At 41.1% G+C, this 24903-nt stretch overlaps 1 protein-coding gene across 1 annotated transcript; it reads left to right on the top strand.

The window, feature by feature from the left end:
• The first annotated feature begins 540 nt into the window (after window positions 1–540).
• stip1 (stress-induced phosphoprotein 1) lies at window positions 541–24903 on the top strand. Its single transcript, XM_078427911.1, has 14 exons — window positions 541–626; window positions 5626–5835; window positions 7430–7571; window positions 8294–8435; window positions 12508–12679; window positions 12777–12903; window positions 13636–13738; window positions 15068–15188; window positions 16072–16168; window positions 18139–18263; window positions 20276–20312; window positions 22469–22572; window positions 23761–23933; window positions 24474–24903. Exons 1-14 carry the CDS (start codon window positions 612–614, stop codon window positions 24544–24546), a joined length of 1641 nt encoding a protein of 546 aa, XP_078284037.1. The 5' UTR covers window positions 541–611; the 3' UTR covers window positions 24547–24903.

Below are 24903 nucleotides of genomic sequence, written 5' to 3'. Positions count from 1 at the left end.
GAAGAGGGGAGGGGAGGGGGCAGAGGGAAGAGGGGAGGGGGGAGAGGGGAGAGGGGAGAGGGGAGGGGAGAGGGGAGGGGAGAGGCTGCTGCACCAATGCAGGAGAGGTTTGGGCCCAACGGGTCCACTTGGTCTAGTCTGCATTTATTTTTGGAAACCAACACCTGCAATTCCTTGCACGACCTGGGTTTCGATGGGGGACACCTGACAAGCAGCGAGGATGTCCACAGCCTCAGTCCATCACACACTTGGCCAGGTTGGCCAAGGTAGGGGTTGCCATCAGGAAGAGAGCACACGCCGCTGATTGGTCAATTCATCCGAAATGTGAGGCCGCACCTGCATTGTTTCCAGCGGTCCTCGATCCTCATTGGACGCCGCCCGGTGATCGGCGGCGGCGGGCGCGTTTCTCAACCAATGAGAGGCGGGAGCTCGTCGGTACCCGCCCACTGGCGGCCTACGTCCGGCCCCGATTGACGGGTGTGCGGACCAACCAGAGGCGGGCCCGTCCGATGCCGGGCCCAATGAGCGGGCAGAGGAGGCGGGATCTTCGAGGCGAGTGCTAGTAAGTTCGAGAAGGTGCATGGTCAGTCGGCGAGGCTCGCTGTTTGGCGATGGATCTTGCGGAGGTGAGCCGAATAAAACCAGGCAATGGTTACAAAAATTAAAATTAAAACACCCCCAACAGTTATAAACTGGAGTTGAGTTGGGAGGGAGAGGCGCTGGAAACGGTTAGCCGCGATTTATAGTATAACACGGTTAAAAATGGGGTGTGTGGAGGAAAAGCCACGTTAAGGAATTAAATGATCAACTGAATTAATAAAAATCATTCAAATTAACGCCCATGGCACAATAGTTAACTTGTGGCGAGCTCCCTGGGTTAATGTCATGCTTTTAATTGGGTGGGCAAAAGAGTTTGTTTTAATTTATTTGCATTTTGTTTAACTACTTCAAATGTGTTTTATAAAGTCCCCCATACGTGTAACTTGTTCTTTTCTTGACAGGTTTTTAACACCTTTTTAAAAAAAAAAATTGTTTATAGGCATGCTTGATTCCCTTATTTGAAGTGATTGGGACTTCAAGTTTGGTGTTCTGATTGGTTTTAATATTATGGATTTAAATTGAGATTTAAATAAAGATTTAGATGTTAATCTTAATTCCTTTATCCAAGTAAAAGTTGAAAATGACTAAGAACCGGGGTTGAGGAGGTTGAATCAGGTTTGTTCTAAAAAGGTAGTGATTAATGTGCACAGTTATGGAGAGAAGGCAGGAGGAGAGATGAGTTAAAGCTAGAGGTGGAATGAGCTTTTACTTTGCTGTATCTTGTTTTGACTCTGAATAAGAAAAAGGGGATAACATCCTTCAGTATCAGCCCTGACAATTTCTAAACTATTTATAGTTGGGTCTCTCTGTTGTTGGCACACAGGGGAAGAATAGTCCATGGTGAGTATTTTTGGTGCTTTACCCGTCTCCAACCTCAACCCAGCATTCCCTGCTGTAAATTCCAGAAATATATGCTTGTCGGTTTTTAGAACCCAGCACTGTAACAAGCCCTTTGGCCTACAATATCTGCCCTGAACATTATGCCAAGTTAAACTAATCTCTGCCTGCACGTGATCCATATATCACCATTCCCTGCATATCCTTGTGTTTATCTAAAAAGCCTCTTAAATGCCACTATCATATCTGCCTTCACCATTGCCCCGGCAGTGTTTTCCGGACACCCACCACTCTGTTTAAAAAATAACCCTGCCGCAAACATCTCCTTTGCCCCTTTCACCTTAAAGCTATGCCCTCTAGTTCTTGAAACTTCCATGCTAGGAGAAAGGTTCTGACAGTTTACCCTATGCCTCAACTTTATATTTCTAGCAGGTTTCCCCTCAACCTCTGACATTGTGGAGTAACTCATCCAGGTTTATCCAACCTTCTATCTCTAATCTAGCTTTTGACCAACAATAGCAGCACACTAGATTGTGATGTTTCATTGCTAATGTTTTCTGGAAATCCTTGGATAGACCTATACATTCCAGATTTCCCTTGGAAGAAATATCACTCTTGTTATCTAACTGTGTTTGAATGCCCTTGTTTCTAATAAGCTGATATCAAAAATTATCCATAAATCCAGAGTCTGCCTTATGACTTCATTTTCATAAATTCCAGGGGAAGAGTATTAAATTGTGTGTTTTGAACACCCATGGTCAATGAAGTCCGATTCATGTTTTCATTTTATTTAAAGTTTTAACCTTAACTGTGTAGGCTCTTGGCCCTTGATTCATTTTATTGGCGGCTTTTCCTGAGAGAAATCCTGTATCCCTTTCCTCAACAGCTTTGAAATTTTCATTGTTGTAAATGCACAGCATAAAATTGGTGTTTGTTGTCTTTACTGTCAGAAGAGAACATGAAAAAAATCATAGCTGTGAATGATTGCAGCTACACAATTTTTGGAAAAATACAAGGAGTTTCATATTTCATCAGCTCAGGGTGTTGGTTTGGGATGATCATAATTAGTAGTTAGATATTAAATAATAGTAGCAAATTGTAAAAGTGTGATCATATTCTCTTGTTATTGCTTACGTTATCATTTCAGTTTTTTTAAAAGGTGAACTAATGACTGTTCTTAAAATTAACCACTTCTACATCACTGCTTTACGGTCAGAGTTTCATGGTCCAAACTTAGAACGATGTAGAGGATATCTGAGATATTCCTGTTGCCTAATCTATTCATCCCCCATTCAGAACAACTTGAAGCGTGTACTTTTACTCTTTTAGATTATTTGGAAGTGGCATTGGCCTGTAATGCTAACTTTCTTTACAAATGCTTGCATGCTGAATGTATCCAGCATTTCCTATTTGTTTCTCTTGTGAAATATCAATTTAACAAGAAATTTCCAATTAACCCATCGCCACACTTTACACGGGACTGAAAACATTTATTGTTGGTTATTTGAATTACCACAACTGTTTGCTGATTTTAAAAATTTAATTTAAAGCTTTGCTTTTCAATTTGTGTTTCTTGATATATGCACAGATATGCCGCCTGGCTTAATCTCAAAATGCTTAATTCAGATGCTACACGGTATTGGTGGCAGAGGGAGATACAACACGAAAAACTGGCTCTTTGGCCTTCCAGTTTCCGTCAACCATCCAATCAAGCTTTAATACCATATTTTTATTTTCCCAACATTTTCATCAACTCTCCCAGATTCTACCACTCACTCTAGGGGCAATTAACAGTAGCCAATTAACTTAGCAATAAGCATGGCTGTGGGTATAAACGAGAGTGCATGGGGAAGGCAATGTGGTCAGACACAGTAGCAGAAAACAGAATCGAACCTGCGCTGAGGGGCAGTGGCTGTACTAGTTTGGGAGAAAGACTGGCCATTCACCTTATTTATGCCACTCGTGGATTTTTTTCAACCCCCTCAGGCAAAGGTCACGCCTTTGCTTCCTTCACTTCAGGCACAGCAGTCCTGGACTATTTCATTTCTCCTTATAACTCAAACCTTCCAGTCCCAGTAATATCCCTGTGAATCTTTTCTACACCTTTACCTTAACAACATCCTTCATAATATTTGGTGACCATAACTGCCTGCAATGCTCCCAAATGCCATCTCTCTTCATGAACCAAGTTCCTAATTCTGCCAACTTTGCCCTTCATTCTAACAGGAACCTTCTGACCCTCTCCACTTCTTAAAAGCCTCCGACTTGCCAAATGTCCCTTTACCTGCAAAAAGCTGTTTCCAATCAACCTTTGCAAGTTCCTGCCCCAATTTAGGCCTTTAACTTGTGGATCAAAACCTCATTGGGGGAAAAATGCAGTACTCCCACTGACTCCTGGAGATCGCTGCCCCGTGACATTTCTAAGTGAGGAAGGAGCACTCGGGATTGTATAGAGAGTGAAACATCAGAAGCCCTGTGTTGTTTGCAGGAGGAATACTGCACCTTGCAAATTAACTGCCCACCCACTTGCCCTCATCTTGCACCTCTGGCTCCATCTGTAAAAGTGCTGCAGTTCCTATATTGGTCGCCTCTAAACCCACAAAACGTGAACGACACCCTTCTCAAACCTAATGGGCTGATTAAGAGTTATTTATTATATCACCTGGTGGAAGGATATTTCAATTTTACGAAATTGTATGATTTGGCTTAATGTAGTAATGCACCTTAAACAGTATTTACAGTTGTTTATGTCTAAACCTATTAGTTTTATTTTATGCAGTGTTTATTCATATTAAAGTGACAGTTTGCAGTCAGAGTTTGAATTTCCTGCCAAGTGCGATTATAGGTTTAAATCATGTTCTTGAGTTACCCTCTGTCAAACCAACCATCTGTTTCCTTCCATGTTTAGGTTTAATATAAAACACCTAACACACATGCTTTTTGTTGCAATCATGGAATAGTCACTGTTGTAGTCTGAATTGCACAAGTTTTTTACATTTGTACACTGTAACACTTTGACATTGGAGCGTGTTTGGTTCATGAATTGACACTAAGAATGACGATGTTTATGTTGCTAAACCCTTCTCCATCTGATTATAAAGAAATAGAAACATACGAACCAAATATACAGTTTTGCTTCACGTTCAGTCAAATGTAAGAGGAAGCTTAATGATACAATTTTCATTAAAATAGATTCAAATTTTGTATGCTAACAAATTTTGATTTTTTAATTGTTAGCTGAGAGTATTGTGCTGGATCAAATAGAGTTGCTGGGATAGATGTGTCAGAATCAGTAGGAAATAATATTTTGTTAGGAAAGGTCCAAAAGCTTTCTAACTTTCACCCATTGACCTGGATACATTTGAAGATAAATGTCCAGGAATTACTTCAACTGAATATTCGTAAGCAATGGTGTTTATGAATGTATGTAATGTTGTTCCGGAAACAGAAATGGCCGAGGAGGATAAGTTGTATGAATAAACAGCAAGACTGGAATCGGGTCTTTGAATTTAAATAATTAACTTCTCTTTACACAGCTACACCTTATGTTTGTCATGGTTCTTTAACACAAAAACAATTTCGTTTGTGGTTTAAATCGCCTGTTCACTGGAAGCTTTGTTGCAATAAAATCTCTCAGTGATCCCAAAGGACCCCAGTACAACAACTGCAAGCGGCTTCATCAAAACCCAGGCGCTTTTTACCTTGAATTTCAGATTTCTGTGCTGACCAGTAGCCAAAATCATCTTCCTGCAAAAAAAAGTTCACAATTAATACCCATGCCTGTAGAGTGAGCACGTAAAATTGTCTGTCTTTAAAGTGACTGTGTGTTTCTATCAATGAATTTGTGAGTTTCAGTCTATGGTTTTTGGGTAAATGTTAATCATTGTTTGTCTGCTCCCAGGTAAGAGAGGATGCCGGACATTTTTGAAACATATCTTCATTTGGCTGTATTGTGCCTTCATTACAAGGCAATGTCCTAAAGCAATAGGCTTATGGATATATAGGTACCATTACAATAGGCATTGAACCTTAACGGAGAGTAAAATTAAAATATCAGTTGTGTAAATTTCAGTTTAAAGCTAAAGAATTGATCAATATGGTTAAATAGTAACAGATGCCAAGCTGGTAAATTTAAAATAAAAGCACAAAACTTTATTCTAAAACAATACTATTTTTCTTTACCCATAGGTGAATGAACTTAAGGATAAGGGTAATCAAGCCCTCAGCACTGGGAAGATAGATGATGCCATCATATGCTACAGTGAAGCCATCAAGCTAGACACCAAGAACCATGTACTGTACAGCAACAGGTCAGCTGCTTATGCCAGAAAAGGGGAATACCAAAAGGCCTATGACGATGGCTGCAAAACAGTTGAACTTAAACCAGAATGGGGCAAGGTAAGCTCTCGCGAGGGGAGAGTGAGAAAAAGACACTTCTGTGCTGTCTGTGGTGTGTCCAGAAGTGTTTTTTCGTGAACAGATATTTTTGATATGGCAGCAGTCAGAATGCAGACAATACTGTTGCCATTTTGTTCACTGCAACATTCTACAAAGAGCAATGTAAATGGAAAAAGTCTGTTTTAGTGAAATTATGGACCTTGTTCTTCACAATCAGGGCAGAAAGATGAGGCTTTCCTTCAAAATCTCATGTACATCGTCCCTCCTTTGATGTATTGTATCACTTGTTTATTTTACTTTGTGTATGTGCTCTAATCTCCAAGATGGAACTTGAACCCACTACTCAAGTTTTTGGAAGTTTTGGCCTTTGATCAAAATTCATAGCAATTACCTGGGGAAATCATTTCACTTTTTTATTTATTTTTGTATGGTATTTGGAAAACCTCAGATGTTATCCAAGGATCGTTCCTGTAAGTTGGTTTTTGATGCTTTTGTTTGATTGTATCACTGACAGTCATCTACTTGAAATTCAGTTCCTTTTTCAAATAATGCTACAGGATCATTGTAATTCACATAGTCCACTAGATCACACAGGCAACTTAATTCCCAAACTGAAAAATATATTTAAGACAAGGCAAAAAGACACTTATTCAATTTAGGATGATTATTGGTTTATTATAACATGTACAGAAATACAGTGAAAAGCTTTGTGTGCTATCATTATTATACTGTACAATTAGTATTATCAAGCCATTCACGAGTACACCAGGTAGTGCAAATAGAAACGTAACAATGTGCAAAATATTGTGTTACAACATTCTAGTGTTTCAGTTACAGAGAAAGTGCGGATAAAAAGAAAACTGCGGGGTCTGCAATGAGGTAGATTGGAAGATCAGGACTACATCCTAGCTTATGGTGGAGCAAAGATACTAAGAGTACAGGAGAAAGTTGGCTTTGAGAAGTGAGAGCACAGACCATTCAAGCTCTTGAATGATGGAACAATCTAGGACAGCTGTAAAGTCTATTTCTATTGACTTATTCCAAAAACTATGGGGGTACGTTACTCTGGACATGGGACTTGAATTCTATTCCCAGTACTAACTGATCAACAATAGACAGACATCATCACTCCAATATTAAGTATCTACCCCATTGAGTATCAGTGTAAATTTCTTAAATGATGACTGCTGCTATTGGTGTGCATTGTCCATCTCCCTGTTCTGTTGATTAAAAGGATTCTGATACTTCAGAGCAATAAATTCTCCCTTTGTCTAGGTCAATATCACCCGAAAATAAACACTGCTCAGTTTCCTATTCATCCAAAACAAAATTATCTCAAAACCAATGTGTAAATTTTGTTCACTCAACCCTAACTTTCAATCTGTTTTTTCAAAAGCTTCATAAATATTCACATTGTATAAATATTACATTGAATACTGCTGCAGGGACCCTAACTTAACTAGCCTCAGGTTAAAGCCAAATGGTGTAGAGTAGTTGATGGATGAACATACACAAGTTATGTTATTCCTTCAAATTTTAGCAGTAGCTTGTTTTTAGACCCTTAACTTGTTTTGTAATTAATTGTGCCATTTAGGGTTACTCCAGAAAGGCTGCAGCCTTGGAATTCCTCAATCGTTTTGAAGAAGCAAAGAAAACCTATGAGGAGGGACTAAAGCATGAACCAGGAAACCAACAGCTAAAAGATGGAATGCAAAATGTGGATGCCAGGCTAGCAGGTAAGAAGTTAAGTGGAATTTTACGACCCCAATGTTTGATCAGAATTGCAGTATCTTTTTATTTAATTCCTTCCAACTCTCAAAAAAAAAAAGTTGCATGATTGAAAGAACTTATTTGTCACAAAAATGGATGTAGTGTGAAATTCTAATGTAGGGTATGGAATAGATCATTCTTCAGTTTATGGTTTCATTCTTGAAGTTGACCTGACTTCAGAAAGGAAGTGCTGACAATCAAGCTTCATTGCAAAAAAAATCCCTCAAGTTCAATTGTGCTTTTCCCAAGTGCCTTGAAACGGATCATTAAATCTTGCATTGCATTAGGTTTGAAACCAGTTGGAGGTTAAGATACTAAAGCAGGTCATTATGCAACATGATTTTATGGTATTTTGATTTAACGTGTAGATGTCTGTCTTCAATGCTTGAGTAGTAAGAGTTACTAATCAACTGATTGTCATCTCATCACAATCGGTGGAATTAAAATTGCACTGGTCATGCCTTACTGATGAGGGAGAAGAAGTGAGAATCTGCATACTTGCATTGCTATTTATGATCTATTCCTGTCTCATTAGGATTAATTATCATAGTTTATTTGAATTCTGAAAATGCTCTTGTGATGCTTTGCTTAATTAACTTAGCTGAATGATTCATGTTTATAGTCAAAATGACTTGCAGAAAAATGATTCTACTGGGTCCTGTAGTAATCCAGTTTGTTTTCTTTTCAGAAAAGAAGTTCATGAACCCATTTGCTTCTCCAAACCTGTACCAGAAACTGGAGAGTGATCCCAGGACAAGGGCATTACTCAATGACCCAAGTTACAAAGAATTGATTGAACAGTTGAAAAATAAACCAGCCGACTTAGCCACGTATGTGTTGTCTGGCATTTAAGGTTTTACATTATCATGCGGGAGGTTTTTTCACTCGTGGAAATAAGTTTACGTTTGGGATGACTTGTAAATGTTGTTTTTCTAACTTGCAATTCGTGTCAAATTTCATGACATGAAATGTAGCTCTAGTTCTAAATACACGGTCATGGAAGAAACAATTAAATCTGGTGAAGCAAATACCATCTGGTGGATATTGAAGGCAATAAACTCAATTGAGGTAATTATAAGCACGTGTGGAGAAATTTGATCTCTTTACCTATCTTGTCTCCTCTGTGGAAGATGCTGAATTTCAGGAGGATGATTCAAAGTATAATTTGCGGCCCATAGTTCGTGTGTTTAAACATGCAACTTTTGGCAAGCCATTAACTTGTCCATGGGTGAGTGGGAATTGTCCGTCTACACTTCCTTAAGAGACCACACATTGGGATGGATAATTCAATTTTTTCATTCCTAATCTTAGAGCCATTTCCCATTGCCAAAAATTATGAATTGGACTGGATCTTCCTTTCCTTCTGGTATTTCCCTTGTTACCTATCTGAAACGTTCAGGTTATGTCAATCCCAACTTGCAGTGTTTTTTGAGGGAGGCTTAGAAATGCACATTTTTTAACTGCTTTTATGCCTTTCGAAGAGTGGCATTACGTTGACTGGAATGTTAAAATAATCTTCTTTGGGACTTTTTCTCTTTCTAGAAATTTAACCAAGAACTTCCAATATGATTCGCCCTTGTGCACCTGATATAATTATAGACAATAGAAAATAGGTGCAGGAGAAGGCCATTCGGCCCTTCGAGCCAGCACTGCCATTCAATGCGATCATGGCTGATCATTCTCAATCAGTACCCCGTTCCTGCCTTCTCCCCATACCCCCTGCCTCCGCTATCCTTAAGAGCTCTCTCTTGAATGTATTCAAAGAATTGGCCTCCACTGCCCTCTGAGGCAGAGAATTCCACAGATTCACAACTCTCTGACTAAAAAAGTTTTTCCTCATCTTTGTTCTGAGTGGCCTACCCCTTATTCTTAAACTGTGGCCCCTGGTTCTGGACTCCCCCAACATTGGGAACATGTTTCCTGCCTCTAACGTGTCCAACCCCTTAATAATTTTATACGTTTCGATAAGATCCCCTCTCATCCTTCTAAATTCCAGTGTATACAAACCTAGTTGCTCCAGTCTTTCAACATATGACAGTCCCGCCATTCCGGGAATTAACCTAGTAAACCTACGCTGCACGCCCTCAATAGCAAGAATATCCTTCCTCAAATTTGGAGACCAAAACTGCACACAGTACTCCAGGTGCGGTCTCACTAGGGCCCTGTACAACTGCAGAAGGACCTCTTTGCTCCTATACTCAACTCCTCTTGTTATGAAGGCCAACATTCCATTGGCTTTCTTCACTGCCTGCTGTACCTGCATGCTTCCTTTCAGTGACTGATGCACTAAGACACCCAGATCACGTTGTACGTCCCCTTTTCCTAACTTGACACCATTCAAATAATAATCTGCATTCCTATTCTTACCACCAAAGTGGATAACCTCACACTTATCCACATTAAACTGCATCTGCCATGCATCCGCCCACTCACACAACCTGTCCAAGTCACCCTGCAACCTCATAGCATCTTCCTCACAGTTCACACTGCCATCTAGCTTTGTATCATCGGCAAATTTGCTAATGGTACTTTTAATCCCTTCATCCGTCATTGATGTATGTTGTAAATAGCTGCGGTCCCAACACCGAGCCTTGCGGTACCCCACTAGTCACTGCCTGCCATTCTGAAAGGGACCCATTTATCCCCACTCTTTGCTTTCTGTCTGTCAACCAACTTTCTATCCATGTCAGTACCCTACCTCCAATACCATGTGCTCTAATTTTGCCCACCAATCTCCTATGTGGGACCTTGTCGAAGGCTTTCTGAAAGTCGAGGTACACCACATCCACCGGCTCTCCCCTGTCAATTTTCCTAGTTACATCCTCAAAAAATTCCAGTAGATTAGTCAAGCACGATTTCCCCTTCGTAAATCCATGCTGACTCTGAACGATCCTGTTACTGCGATCCAAATGCTCAGCAATTTCGTCTTTTATAATTGACTCCAGCATCTTCCCCACCACTGATGTCAGACTAACTGGTCTATAATTTCCCGTTTTCTCTCTCCCTCCTTTCTTGAAAAGTGGGACAACATTAGCTACCCTCCAATCCACAGGAACTGACCCGGAATCTATAGAACGTTGGAAAATAATCAATAATGCGTCCACAATTTCTAGAGCCACCTCCTTAAGCACCCTGGGATGCAGACCATCAGGCCCTGGGGATTTATCAGCCTTGAGTCCCATCAGTCTACCCAAAACTTTTTCCTGCCTAATGTGGATTTCCTCCAGTTCCTCTGTCACCCTAGGATCTCTGGCCACTTGAACATCTGGGAGATTGTTTGTATCCTCCTTAGTGAAGACAGATCCAAAGTACCGGTTCAACTCGTCTGCCATTTCCTTGTTCCCCATAATAAATTCCCCTGCTACTGTCTTCAAGGGACCCACATTTGCCTTGACTATTTTTTTCCTCTTCACATACCTAAAAAAGCTTTTACTATCCTCCTTTATATTATTGGCTAGTTTACCCTCGTACCTCATCTTTTCTCCCCGTATTGCCTTTTTAGTTATCTTCTCTTGCTCTTTAAAAGAGTCCCAACCTCTGGCTTCCCACTCTTCTTTGCTATGTTATACTTCTTCCCTTTTATTTTTATGCTGTTCTTGACTTCCCTTGTCAGCCACGGGTGCCTCTTACTCCCCTTAGAATATTTCCTCCTCTTTGGGATAAATTGATCCTGTAACTTCTGCATTATTCCCAGGAATACCTGCCATTGCTGTTCCACAGTCTTCCCTGCTAGGGCCTCCTTCCAGTCAATTTTGGCCAGCTCCTGCCTCATGCCTCCGTAATCCCCTTTGCTATACTGTAATACTGACACCTCCGATTTTCCCTTCTCCCTCTCAATTTGTAGATTAAAACTTATCATATAACTTATCATATTCACACAACAATAGTGTATGGGATGACACAATTCTGTGTCTCACATAGATATTGTGAAAGAACTTGGACCTTACATTTAGGACTGCCTGTTGCGCTATGCCAGATTCCTATTGCCCTTGAATATCCTGACCTTTCAAAAAATGATCGGCTTCCACTTTACCTGCTTCTATGCTGCACTCTCATCTGGGGCAATATTTAGCCTTCCGAACGTGCTCAAGTACCCTTGTGTGGTCTAACTATGGCTTAATATAGCTTGAGCAGTATTTAAACAGTCAACTATCTGCACATAAAAGCCAGCACTTCATTAACTTTAATTATTTGTTCCACTTGGTCAAACCCCACAACTGAGTCAGAATTGTAGAGATTCACCATCCTCTGAGAGGAAATTTCTCCATACTTTGGTTTAAAAATTACCAGCCCTCATCTTGAAACTACATAATAGGCATTCAAGATTCTCCCACAAGTGAAAACATCTTGACATCTACTCTTAGGATTTTTCATCTTTCAGTTAGGATAACTGAGAGTTGTCCTAGAAAGTTTTCTAGAAACAAGGCACTGCAGATGCTGGTAGACCAAAAAGAGTAAATGGCTGGAGTAACTCAACAAGTCAAGTCAAGTCAAGTCAAGTCACAAGGCAGGCAGTATCTCTGGAGAACATGGATTGGTGCCATTTTGTGTTGGGATTGTTTATCCATGTTCTCCAGAGATGCTGCCTGACTCATTGAGTTACTCCAGCACTTTATTTACTTGTTAGTTTTCTAACTCAAGTGTCATGCTCAATTCAGCTTTAGACTTGAAAATGAAACATGTTTTTAATGGTGTTTTGCAGCAGTAGATCCATAATCTAAATGACAGGCTTGCAGTGCACATCCATTGCACCTGTTTGGATGCACAAGAACTCCAGGCAAATAATTTGGGTGGAGTAGAAGATCCAAATCCCTAAAAAATATAGGCAGACTATCGGTCTTCCACAAATACAGACCAAAGGTGTTAAATATGCATGGAAAGCAGCTGTTTCTGTTTTCTCAGGAAACTACAAGATCCCAGAGTTATGACGACTCTAAGTGTTTTGCTTGGAATTGATTTGCAAGCTACAGAGGACGATGAAGACGAACCTGCTGCTGCTCCACCACCTCCTCGGCCCAAAAAAGCAACTAAACCAGAGCCTATGGAAGAGGATCTTCCTGAAAATAAGAAAAAGGTACAGCACCAAATAAAATTGCTCTCTGACAGTCTTGGAATTCAAAATCAACTTTTCTTGGCCATTATGAAACAAGTATTTTTTAATTAATTTCTAGGCACTTAAAGAGAAAGAATTGGGCAATGAAGCCTATAAAATGAAGGACTTTGCAGCAGCAATAAAACATTATGATCAGGCAGCAGAACATGATCCTACAAGTATGATCTATTTAGCCAACAAATCAGGTGAGAAAAGCATTGAATTATTTTTTAAGGGTTTTGTTGAACAAAATGAATTTGATGCGAACAAAATTTGTGGCAGTTACTTTTTTGATCTTTGTTCTGGCCAACTTAAATTCCATCAAAGGCCAGGAGATGTCAGCTTTCTGAAGGAATCTTGCTGTATTCCTGGGCTTTTGAAAGTGATGGGTGTATACCAGTAACTAAGGAATCAATTTTAGGTGGATGGTACATAATCCCCTCTTGCACTTTTCTAAAAACTCAAGAGGGCCACCAGCTCCCTCAAACATGCCCTGCCTTCAGTCTAATTGTGGCTGACCTCACCCAGCCTCAACTCCTCTCTGAGCCAGTTCCCCATAAGGTTCTGATCTTTCATATATTTATCTATATCCCCCTTCAACCTCAGACAGAGAATTCCAGAGACTTGTTAATCTCTGAGAGAAGAATGGGGAAATGACTGCGTTCCTTGAGCATTGAACCCCTTCTCGACTTCCATAATGTGGAAGTGACTGGATACTTGCACCTTGATAACTGGATGGATTTTATTTTACTCGTTCATTTACCGGTTGTTTTAAGGTAGCAATCTTAGAAACTCGGGAACAAGTTACTTGGTGCACTTGATTACATTGCATAATGTCTGAAGATCGAAAACTCGGGGACAAAATTATATCCATCCTATTTTCATGTTAAAAAAAATCTTCCATGAGAATCAGCTGGATATATGCTCTTTTTACACAGCTGTGTACTTTGAGCAGAATGAATTTGACAAATGCCGTGAAACCTGTGAAAAAGCTGTTGAAGTTGGAAGAGAAAACCGTGAAGATTACAGACAGGTTGCAAAGTAAGTGACCATTTGTGCAGTCAAAATGTCGTCTATAAAATTTATGATAATGATAATATAAACATACACCATATATCTCTTGGACTGTTGTCAATTTTTAGACTCTGGGTATTGGTGTACTTTGTAGGGAAGTGTCTTGGGCATTTGTTTTGAATTGAGGATGACTTGCATCCACTGGAGAAGGCTAATGGAGGCCATTACGGAAACTGCAAACTCCTACACAAGGAGTAGGTGATAGCTGATTGTGTGTTGGAGTTTTTTGTAAAGTGGACCTCTCTCACTGTTGATTAAGTTAGATCTCTGAACTCTCCTAGTGCATGGCTTTAAGTTCCTTTCTAAATGTTCTTTTTCTAAGCAATCGTGGATGAAAGAGTCCTTGGAGTCGGAGATGTTACATAGAAACAGAAAAATAGGTGCAGGAGTAGGCCATTCGGCCCTTTGAGGCAGCATTGCCATTCAATATGATCATGGCTGATCATCAGTACCCTGTTCCTGCTTTTTCCCCATATCCCTTGATTCCTTTAGCCCTAAGAGCTAAATTTAACTCTAACTCTTGAAATCTGTTATTTTTATTCAGAGAAGCACTAAGCACCTCTGCCCACCTAACAATCTCTTCCTGTGACAGAATAAGAGTTGGTTTCATAGAAACATAGAAAACATAGAAAATAGGTGCAGGAGTAGGCCATTCGGCCCTTCGAGCCTGCACCGCCATTCAATATGATCATGGCTGATCATCCAACTCGGTATCCCTTGTCTGCCTTCTTTCCATACCCCTGATCCCTTTAGCCACAAGGGCCACATTTAATTCCGTCTTAAATATAGCCAATGAACTGGCCTCAACTACCTTCTGTGGCAGAGAATTCCACAGATTCACCACTCTGTGAAAAAAAACGTTCTCATCTCGGTCCTAAAAGACTTCCCCCGTATCCTTAAACTGTGACCCCTTGTTCTAGACTTCCCCAACATCGGGAACAATCTTCCTGCATCTAGCCTGTCCAACCTCTTAAGAATTTTGTAAGTTTCTATAAGATCCCCCCTCAATCGTCTAAATTCCAGCGAGTACAAGCCGAGTCTATCCAGTCTTTCTTCATATGAAAATCCTGCCATCAACAGTTCATTGTCTACCATACAAACAATATGGCCTGCCCAATGTCACTGATTAAATGTAACAAGGGCCTTAATTCTAGAGATCTTGATATGGGGAGAACACTGACATTGGTTGGATTTTTTTATTGACAGTGGGTGATGGTGGGAAATGCAAACAAATATACAAGTATTTTTAAAATTTAAATGTGAACCATTAAAATATTTTATTCTGCATCTTTTCAGAGCATATGCACGAATTGGCAACTCCTATTTTAAGCAAAACAAATATAAAGAATCCGTTCAATTCTACAACAAATCCCTCGCAGAGCAAAGAACTCCTGAGGTCATAAAGAAATGTCAACAAGTGAGCTTTTTGTTCTTATCTTCACTATTGTGTTGAAGTTGGGCAGACTTAAAAAGGTAATGTGGGAATCAATAATATAGCAGTTGTTTTTACTGCTACATGATTTGGCTTGGGAGTTTTTTTTCCACTGCTACATCGCTCGGCTTTTTAACTGGGAAAGAGGGTATTTCAAATCAATTTAGATTAGAGATACAGCATGGAAGCAGGTCCTTCAGCAGGCAGTCCCCACCAACCGTTGATCACCCGTTCACACTAGTTCTATGTTATTCCCACTTTTCCATCCACTCCCTACACAACAGGAGCAATTTAGAGATCAATTAATCTACAAAATCTTTGTAGGAGGAAACGTACACGGTCAAGGGGAGAAAGCGTCGCAATGGCGGTAGCATTGCTGCCTTACGGCGGCAGAGCCCTGGGTTCGATCCTGACTACGGGAGCTGTTTTTCGTAGTTTGCACATTCTTCCCATGACCTCGTTGGTTTTCCCTGGTTGTTCTGATTTCCTCCCACACACCAAAGACTTACAAGTCTGCAAATTGTAAACTGTCCCTATTGTGTAGGATTGTGCTAGTGTACTGAAGGATGAGGAGAGGGCAGCGTACTGGTCGGCGTGGGCCGAAGGGCCTGTTTCCACGCTCGATCTCTAAAATAACTAATGTACTAAAGTAAATGCACAAACTCCCTACTAACACCCGAGGCCAGGATTGAATCCGGGGTCTCTGGCACTAAGGCACAGCTTAAGCTGTACTGTTAGGGAGAGTCACTTCCAGTGCACTGTTGCACTTGGTCTGCCTGCTCCTCAGTTACAAGAGTCCTTTATTGACCTGTACTTGCTCACCTTTTTCTCAGGGCTCTAATTTACAAAATAACCTGCTGTTTTCCAGGCTGAGAATATCCTGCAGGATGAGGAGAAGGCAGCGTATGTTAATCCAGAACTTGCTCTGGAAGAGAAAAACAAAGGCAATGAATTCTTCCAGAATGGTAATGTCAAGTTAAAATTTGGGTTCTGATGGTGTTACAATGCAGATGAAAAAGAGTGCAATTAATTCCACTATTTAATAGTTGCCTTATTTCTACTGCAAAACATATTGAAGTTCAGTTGCAGTAATCGTGTAGTAGGGATTCTTTAACGCTAGAGGGAGCTGCTGAAGAACATGTTGCTACCAATATCAAGTTAGTTGAACAGGTCATTCTTTTTGCTGCCTGCCATGTTTAAGTGGAGTTTTTTAAAATTCTCAAGCTCTTGACAATAAAGTGAAATTGTTTTTCAGTTGAAGCAGTTTAAATTGGGACTGGAATCCAGGGTCAAGTCTATGTACATTGTGTAGGAAGGGACTGCAGATGCTGGTTTACACCAAAGATCGACATTGTGTTGGTGGGGATGCAGTGATATTAATACAGTTTTGTAATCTTGCCTTAAGGGAGGACTCTGGCCTAACATACCAGATATCATCTGGAGCTATTTGATGGCACCATCCAATTAATTTAATTCCCGTTTGATCTCTATCTGTAGAGTTAAACATATTTTCAATTGTGTGTCAAGTTATATCCATAATTGATGACCGGAGTAGACTGGGAATTAGCTAAGTGACCTAATTCTATTCCTATGACTTATGAACTTATTCAAAGTATACAGATGTCATAAATGTTGTTAATTGCTCCGTCACCCTTTTTCAGATAGTTTCCAAATCTTTGCATGCCCTGGGATTTTTAAGTTTCCAACTGGCACTTTCTTGCCAATTTGTCTTGCTCTGCGCAGTCAAACATGTTTTTGCAAGTGGAAGCAGTCTCCCTTTATTATGTAAAAATCTTCGTTTTCAATTTGAAAGATTCCTGGTTTTCTTAAGTCTTTTATTTTGAGTGAAGAAACAGGAAAATAGACGCAGTAGATCTAAAAGCAAAAGGTAGTTGCTGGAAGTCTGAAACAAAAACAGTTTGCATGAAATACTCAGCAGGTCAGGCAGCATCTGGTGAACAGAGCAATGTTAATCTTTCAATGGATTTTCATTGGAACTGAAGTATGCTTCAAGTTGCAGAAAAGTTGAGAATGAAAGGACAAAGGGAATATTTTCACTGTACCTCGGTACAAATGACAATAAACTAAACTGAACTGAGAATCTAGATGGTGTTGATGCCATCTGCGTGGGTGATGGTTAATCATCATGGATGTGTAAAAGAAAGGGAAAGAACTTGAGTGATGAGGTGGAGCATAGTTTTGCAACGTGGAAACAGGCCCTTCGGCACAACTTGTCCACACCGGCCATCATGTCCCATCTGCACTTGGCCCACCTGCCTGTCGGGAGCAGGGAAACTGGGACCAAATGAGAATGTTGAATTTTGGAAATGTGTAAAACAGGCAGCATCCTTGGAGAGAAGAAAAACTGAGTTAACAATATCGACTTGCCTTGTATCGAAACTAGTCATTTCGGATACAAACTAGAAAAATTGTCTGTCGGAAACTGCTGAATTCGGTATTAAGACCCATGGGCTGCAATGTGCCATGAATGAAGATGAGGAGGTACTCCATGCAATATTTGTTCAGCAATCCCCAGGGCTACGAGATCTCCACTCCAATCACTTGAAACTCTTAAGTGCAAGGGATGAAAACCAGATGCAAGTTTTTGCTAGTAATGGTAAAATGATCTGAAGAAGGGTCCCAACCCGAAACGTTAACCATCCTTTTTCTCCTGAGATGCTGCCTGATCCGCTGAGTTACTCCAGCACTTTTTGTCTATCTTTGGTATAAATCAGCATCTGCAGTTCTTTGTTTCTACATTCTTTATTTGGTGTTTGTTCGCTGCCACTTGTAAATGTGCAGAAACCTTTTTTTCTGCATGAAAGTGGATGATGCCTAAGCAATATTAAGCCTGAGATTTTTCTTATAAGATCTAATGAATTATGTGCATTTGCTTCTGTGTATATGACATCTAACGTGAGTGATTCTCTCACAGGCGATTACCCACAGGCTGTGAAGCATTACTCAGAAGCTATTAAACGCAATCCTGATGATGCTAAACTCTATAGTAACCGAGCTGCCTGTTATACCAAACTCTTAGAATTCCAACTAGCTCTAAAGGTAATGTTTTTTTAAAAGAAATGCTTATCCTTGGTTATTCACAGTTGTCCACTAGTAGATTGCTAATATGCATCAGAATAATACTAGCACTGGGCATCAGAGTAATGCAGGTTAGGCGGGTTTTGGTTTAATACTTGGTTTAGTTAACAACTAATATCTTTAGTTGTGAAGGGATTTATAAATTGGACACGAGGAAACTGTTTTGATTGTAGGAAGGCCTTCATAAAATACCTAATAGCAGGCCATTATGAGGAAAAAAAAATTCATATGAGTGCAATTTCATTGCAATGATGGCTGATTTTATAATTTTGAAGCCTTTGAAGTGCCATTCTGAGTGCATACTGAAGAAAAGCAGAGGTACCAAGAACAGGATGGGAAAGGTATAAGGCAACATTTGCTCCATGAGAATAGGTCAAGGGATGTACTTTGTTTCTCGGCGGTAGATTCCACATAATGAGCCGTTGCGAATTGCAGAAGAGAGAAAGCAGTCAGGTTACTGTTAGGTCTGAGATGGGGATGAGGAATTCATGGTTTTTAATTGTCCATTTCCATGTTGAAGAACAGGTGTGCATGTGAATTTGGAATAATGGCTTTGGACTGGACTCCGACCCTACACCCAACCTAGATTGAGATGGATAAATAACTAGTGCTGAAAAGCTGATGCGTTCAATATCTCAGTTGCATCAGTTTTAAAAGGCAAAACTTAAATTTTCCACTCTTGTAGTTGGAGAATGAGCTTCAGGTAACTGATATCAAGGCTGCAGAAGAATAAGAGAAAAGAAACGGCTGTTTTTGAAGTTGATTCTTTATTGGAAGAAAACAGCACCCTACACTTAATAATAATAATAATGCATTACATTTATATAGCGCTTTTCAAACACTCAAAGACGCTTTACAGGGATTACTAGAACATAGAGAAGTAAATAAATAGACAAATAAGTAAACGAATAGAAAAAGGAGACAGAAGGTGAGGTGACGGTCAGTGGTTGAAGGCAGTGCTGAACAGGTGAGACTTCAGTGATGTTTTGAATGTGGTGAGTGAGGAGGAGTCTGACGGTTTGGGGTAGTGAATTCCATAGGGTGGGAGCAGCGATGGAGAAAGCCCTGTCCCCCCAGGATCTGAGTTTGGTCCGGATGGGGGGGGACAGGAGATTGGCAGCAGCAGAGCGGAGGGTGCAGGTGGGAGTGTGCCTGTGGAGGAGGTCAGTCAGGTAGGATGGGGCCAGGTTATGGAGGGCTTTGTAGGTCATGAGGAGGATTTTGTACTGGGTTCTCTGGGGGATGGGGAGCCAGTGGAGCTTGTAAAGGACAGGGGTGATATGGTCACAGATCGGGGAGTGGGTGAGTAGACGGGCAGCGGAGTTTTGAATGTATTGAAGTTTACTGATGATTTTTGAGGGTGAGCCATAGAGGAGGCTGTTGCAGTAGTCCAGACGGGAGGTGATGAAGGCGTGGATGAGGGTTTCTGCAGCTGTGGAGGAGAGGCACTTGAGGAATTTCACCCCCTACTGACATACAATTGCTTGCTATAAAGTTGTAATCGACTTTGACAGTATGATGGATTTTCTGTCTTAATGCCTCCCAAGCTGCTGCTTTCTGCCTTATTGAACACCAATGAAGAGTGGATATTGATGGGTGTTTGCAATTGGACTGAGAATTTGTCATGTAGGCACTTCCAGTGTTGCAACTTTTGATCAATAAATAGCATTTAGCCATGGGAACAATTCCTCAGCCACATCTAAATTTGTGTGGCTGTCGCTGCTCTTGTGAGAAAAGTTACAACCAAAAGCAACCACTGGGAACAGTGTAGAAATCCTCATTCTGTATGTCTTTGTAATCACACAACAAAGCTTCCTTTTTTAATGTTTAAGAAAATGTACTTGTGGAATTTTAAGTAATTCGTATTGCTCAATTAATGTAAGTGAATAAATGACATTTACTTGGAATATAATTTAATCTGTTATTAGTACGCAAATCACAATAGCAAATCATTTCACTTTCTATTCTGATAGGATTGTGAGGACTGCATCCGCCTCGATCCCACGTTCTGTAAGTAGCAGTTTTGTTCTGGGATCATTGTCCTGTTTCCTTGCGGAATGGTGATGCTGGTTATCTCTAGCCTTTGTTCCAACCCTCACCTATATCCACCTATTACCTGTCACACTTTGTCCTGCTTCTCTTCACTTCCAGCTTTCTTTCCCCCCCCCCATGATCAGTTTGAAGAAGTTCCGGACCTGAAACATCACCTATCCATGTTCTCCAGAGATGCCGCCTGACCCGCTGAGTTGCTCCAGCACTTTGTCTTTTGGTGGTTGTTAAATTTACCTGCGTAACAAGCATCTCCAATTCAAAGTCACCTTTCAAAATTCAAGGGGTTTATTGTCATGCCAGTTCCATACATGGTACAATCCTATGTGAAAATCTTTATGCTGGAGGGTTCCGTTCAGTAAATTTAGCATTAAATTATAGACAGAGTCCAGTTCAGGTGAGTTTCGGGGCTGGTTGGTTCAGAAGCCTGATTGCCTGGGGGTAAAAGTTGTTTGAGTGTCAGGTGGTACAGGAGCTGATGCTCCAAAAGCTTCTGCCTGAGGGTACCTCCAACCTTTGTTCATAAACTGTGGCCCCAACTACCTTGACATGTATGTGCTTAAGCAATGTTTGCTTATCTGGCACTCCTCAGTAGCTGAGGTATTTTAAATCTTTTGCCCTCTCAATGCTTACTTTGTAATCATCGCCTCTGCAGAATGGGTTGGACTACATTGAATGCTCTTCCATGTTTCCACTGCAGTATAGAATTATAACCCATCTAATTGGTGTGGAGGTGCTACATGGGTGTCCATGATCCTTGCAAGTACAGTTTATCAAGACCCATTTATATACTTGACATCTAAGATCTTTACTATAGGGCGGCACGGTAGCGCAGCGGTAGAGTTGCTGCTTTACAGCGAATGCAGCGCCGGAGACTCAGGTTCGATCCTGACTACGGGTGCTGTACTGTAAGGAGTTTGTACGTTCTCCCCGTGACCTGCGTGGGTTTTCTCCGAGATCTTCGGTTTCCTCCCACACTCCAAAGACGTACAGGTATGTAGGTTAATTGACTGGGTAAATGTAAAAATTGTCCCTAGTGTGTGTAGGATAGTGTTAATAGTGTTAGTGTGCGGGGATCGCTGGGCGGCGCGGACTTGGTGGGCCGAAAAGGCCTGTTTCTGCGCTGTATATATGAAATATGTAATATATTTGGTACTGGTATTGAGTGATTAGCATAACCCACTTGAGTGGGTGGGCTATCTTTGAAACAAGATTAATAAGACACTAACCTATATAATATTTAACGTAAGCTATGCTGAGCAAGCAGAGAGTTGGTCAGAATTCTGGTGCAAGAAAGGGGTTTCCAGATGCTTTTAATTAGCGTTCAACCAGTGCAGAATACGACCCACTCTACATCAATGGGGTCTGTGTGGAAAGGGTACCCGCTTTCAGGTTCCTGGGTACGCACATCGCAGAGGATCTTACCTGGTCTACCAACACCATCACCACAGTGAAGAAGGCACAGCAGAGACTCCACTTCCTGAGGATCCTCAAGAAAACCAACCTGCAGGAGAAGCTCATGATGTCCTTCTATCGCTGCTCCATCGAGAGTGTGCTGGCATACTGTATAACCACATGGTATGCCAGCTGCTCAGAAAAGGACAGGAAGGCCCTTCAGAGGGTCATCACGACGGCCCAGAAGATCATCGGCTGCTCACTGCCCTCCCTGGAGCACCTGTTCAGCCTACGCTGCCTCAGTAGAGCAGGCAAAATAATAAAAGATCCATCCCACCCCGGCCACCGTCTGTTTGTTCATCTGCCCTCTGGTCGACGTTTCAGGTTGATCAAATCCCGAACAAACAGACTTAACAGTTTTTACCCCAGGGCCATATGAGAACTGAACACTACCTTCTGCACTAGGCAACACTGTTAAAACTTTTGTACTTAATATAATTGTATTTATTTGTTTTTTGCATTTATTGCATAAATGTTTTTACGCACCGTCAGGATTGGCTATTTTTTAAATTTCGTTGTACTCGTTGCAATGACAACAAATGAATATTATTAAATGAAAGGGGGTAAAAAAATGTCTACGTTTTCTGACTGTAAAGAGGACTGCTGTTAATGGCAATGAGATATTACAAGTGAGTTTTATTTTTGATTTTTGTTTTTTGTAGTCAAGGGCTACTCTAGGAAAGGTGCAGCCCTGGAGGCCTTGAAGGATTTCTCCAAAGCTGTGGATGCTTACCAGAAAGCACTTGAACTGGATTCTAACTCCAAGGTACAGCTAAAGTATCCATATTCCCTCTTCTCTGGCTGCGTTCATGTAGTGAACGACCGCCCCAGTTTTGGGTACCAAGACAGGGTTGATTATTCTGAGGAGGAGGGGAGAACTTACGTGAGAACTTAACTGGATTTCTCAAAATACGAGGAAACCTGATTGCATAGTGAGTGGACTAGTTAAAATCTACATTTTGGAAGGCGAGAGTTGCTGTAATGTATGTATGGGCAGGTGAAATATTGTGAGCATTTGAGACTTTCAAATTCCATGATTCGAAATTTTGAGATACAAGTGGCATGTTGAAATCTCCAATGTAGAGTACTTTACATGCCATCAATATGCAGGTCCACCACCGATTTTTCCAGTGACTGATGGTATGGCACCTTTAATCCAGACAAAATGACAAAAGTGCACTTGAAGTCTCATTGAAAATGTGGTACCTTGGCCGGGTGAGGTGGCTGATCTCTTCCTCATCAGGGCTTCTGCGGCAGATTGAATTTGTCCTGGATTTCCGGCTGGAGCCGAGGCTGACTTTGCGGGCTGGTATCTCTGCTCCCCCCAGCGGCCTAGGTGGATTATTCCAGTACTGTCCGACTCCTCTGAGGCCATGGCCTGAGCGTTTGACGGCACTGGGCCTGTACTCGCTGGGGTTTGGAAGGATGAGGGGGGGGGGCCTCATTGAAACCAACCGGATAGAAAACGGGTTGGATAGAGTGGATGTGGAGAGGATGTTTCCACTAGTGGGAGAGTCTAGGACCAGAGGTCATAGCCTCAGAATTAAAGGACGTTCCTTTAAGAAGATGAGGAGGAATTTCTTTAGTCAGAGGGTGGTGAATCTGTGGAATTCTTTGCCACAGACAGCTGTGGAGGCCAAGTTAATGGATATTTTTAAAGCATAGATAGATAGATTCTTGATTAGTGCGGGTGTCAGGGGTTATGGGGAGAAGGCAGGGGAATGGGGTTAGGAGGGAGAGATAGATTAGCCATGATTGAATAGCGAAGTAGACTTGATGGGCTGAATGGCCTAAATCTGCTCATTACATGACCTAATAATCTGGCAAGGCTCTGAAATAAAGGGTGATGAAAAATCAGTGGTGGTGCTGTACTGAATTTCCCAGACAATGTGATGGCCGGAGGTTACTGTTGACAAGATGGCCTAACAGAATATCTTGTTTGCCACTTCCATAGGAAGCTTCCGAAGGTTACCAGCGTTGCATTATGATGCAGTACAACCGAAATGATACTCCAGATGAAGTAAAACGGCGTGCTATGGGTGACCCCGAGGTGCAGCAGATCATGAGTGACCCTGCAATGAGACTGATCTTGGAGCAAATGCAGAAAGACCCACAGGCATTAAGCGAGTAAGTTGTTCATTAATGTACATAGAGCAGTACAATACAGGATCGGGCCTTTCAGCCCACAATATCCGTGCTGAACATGGTGCTGAAATAAACGGATCTCATCTGCCTGCTCATACACGATCCATAATCCCTCCATTCCCTGCATATCCATGTAATCTTTTCAATTTCCTGGATGCGTTTGGGGCTTCTTTTTATTATGCTTAGTTTAATTACTAACTTATTCTAAAGTGGTGAATTGTTTCATTTAGATCTATTTTATAATGGTGTTGTAATCTTTAATGTGGAAAGAAAGATATTGAATGCAAAGTGCTGGAGTATCTCAGCTGGTCAGGCAGCATCTCGGGAGACATGCATGGTTTCAGATCGCGTTTCAATCTGAAACGTCGCCTACCCATGTCATCAGAGATGCTGCCTGACCTGCTGAGTTACTCCAGCACTTTGTTTTTTTGTAAACCTGCATCTGCAGTTCCTTGTGCCTCAAGTCTGCTTATGCTCTCCTATTGTACCCACTACTAATGTTCTCCCTTCTATTTTCCCCAGCCATTTGAAGAATCCTGTTATAGCCCAGAAGATTCAAAAACTCATTGATGTTGGTCTCATTGCAATCCGGTGATGACTATCTAGATTTTGCCGAGACGGTCCTTCAGGAGCATACCCTCCAGGAATTTTGGAGTTTATGGTGGGGTGGGTAGGGGAAGACCATGGTTGAAAAAAAACTAAACCGCCAAACTACAGCATCTCATCTTGTAACATCAAATTATTTAGTGAGATTTGATATTTAGTTTATCTTGATATACAAAAAAAATGGCTTGTGCACTTGTAATTTTAATTCCTTTTTCATTTGTAAGGTGACTGTGAAATGTGCATCTCTGTTGTCACCTTGCAGAGATGTTCGTTTTCAGAGGTTTTGCAGTTTCTCGCATGCAGAGAGTTGCAATAAAGCATTGTATCCAACCATATTTCCATTTTA

The sequence above is a fragment of the Rhinoraja longicauda genome, chromosome 34 (genome assembly GCF_053455715.1).
Source record: "Rhinoraja longicauda isolate Sanriku21f chromosome 34, sRhiLon1.1, whole genome shotgun sequence".
Classification (NCBI taxonomy): Eukaryota; Metazoa; Chordata; class Chondrichthyes; order Rajiformes; family Arhynchobatidae; genus Rhinoraja; species Rhinoraja longicauda.
Note: the sequence above shows the minus strand (reverse complement) of the source record. Positions and strands in the feature narration are given on the sequence as shown.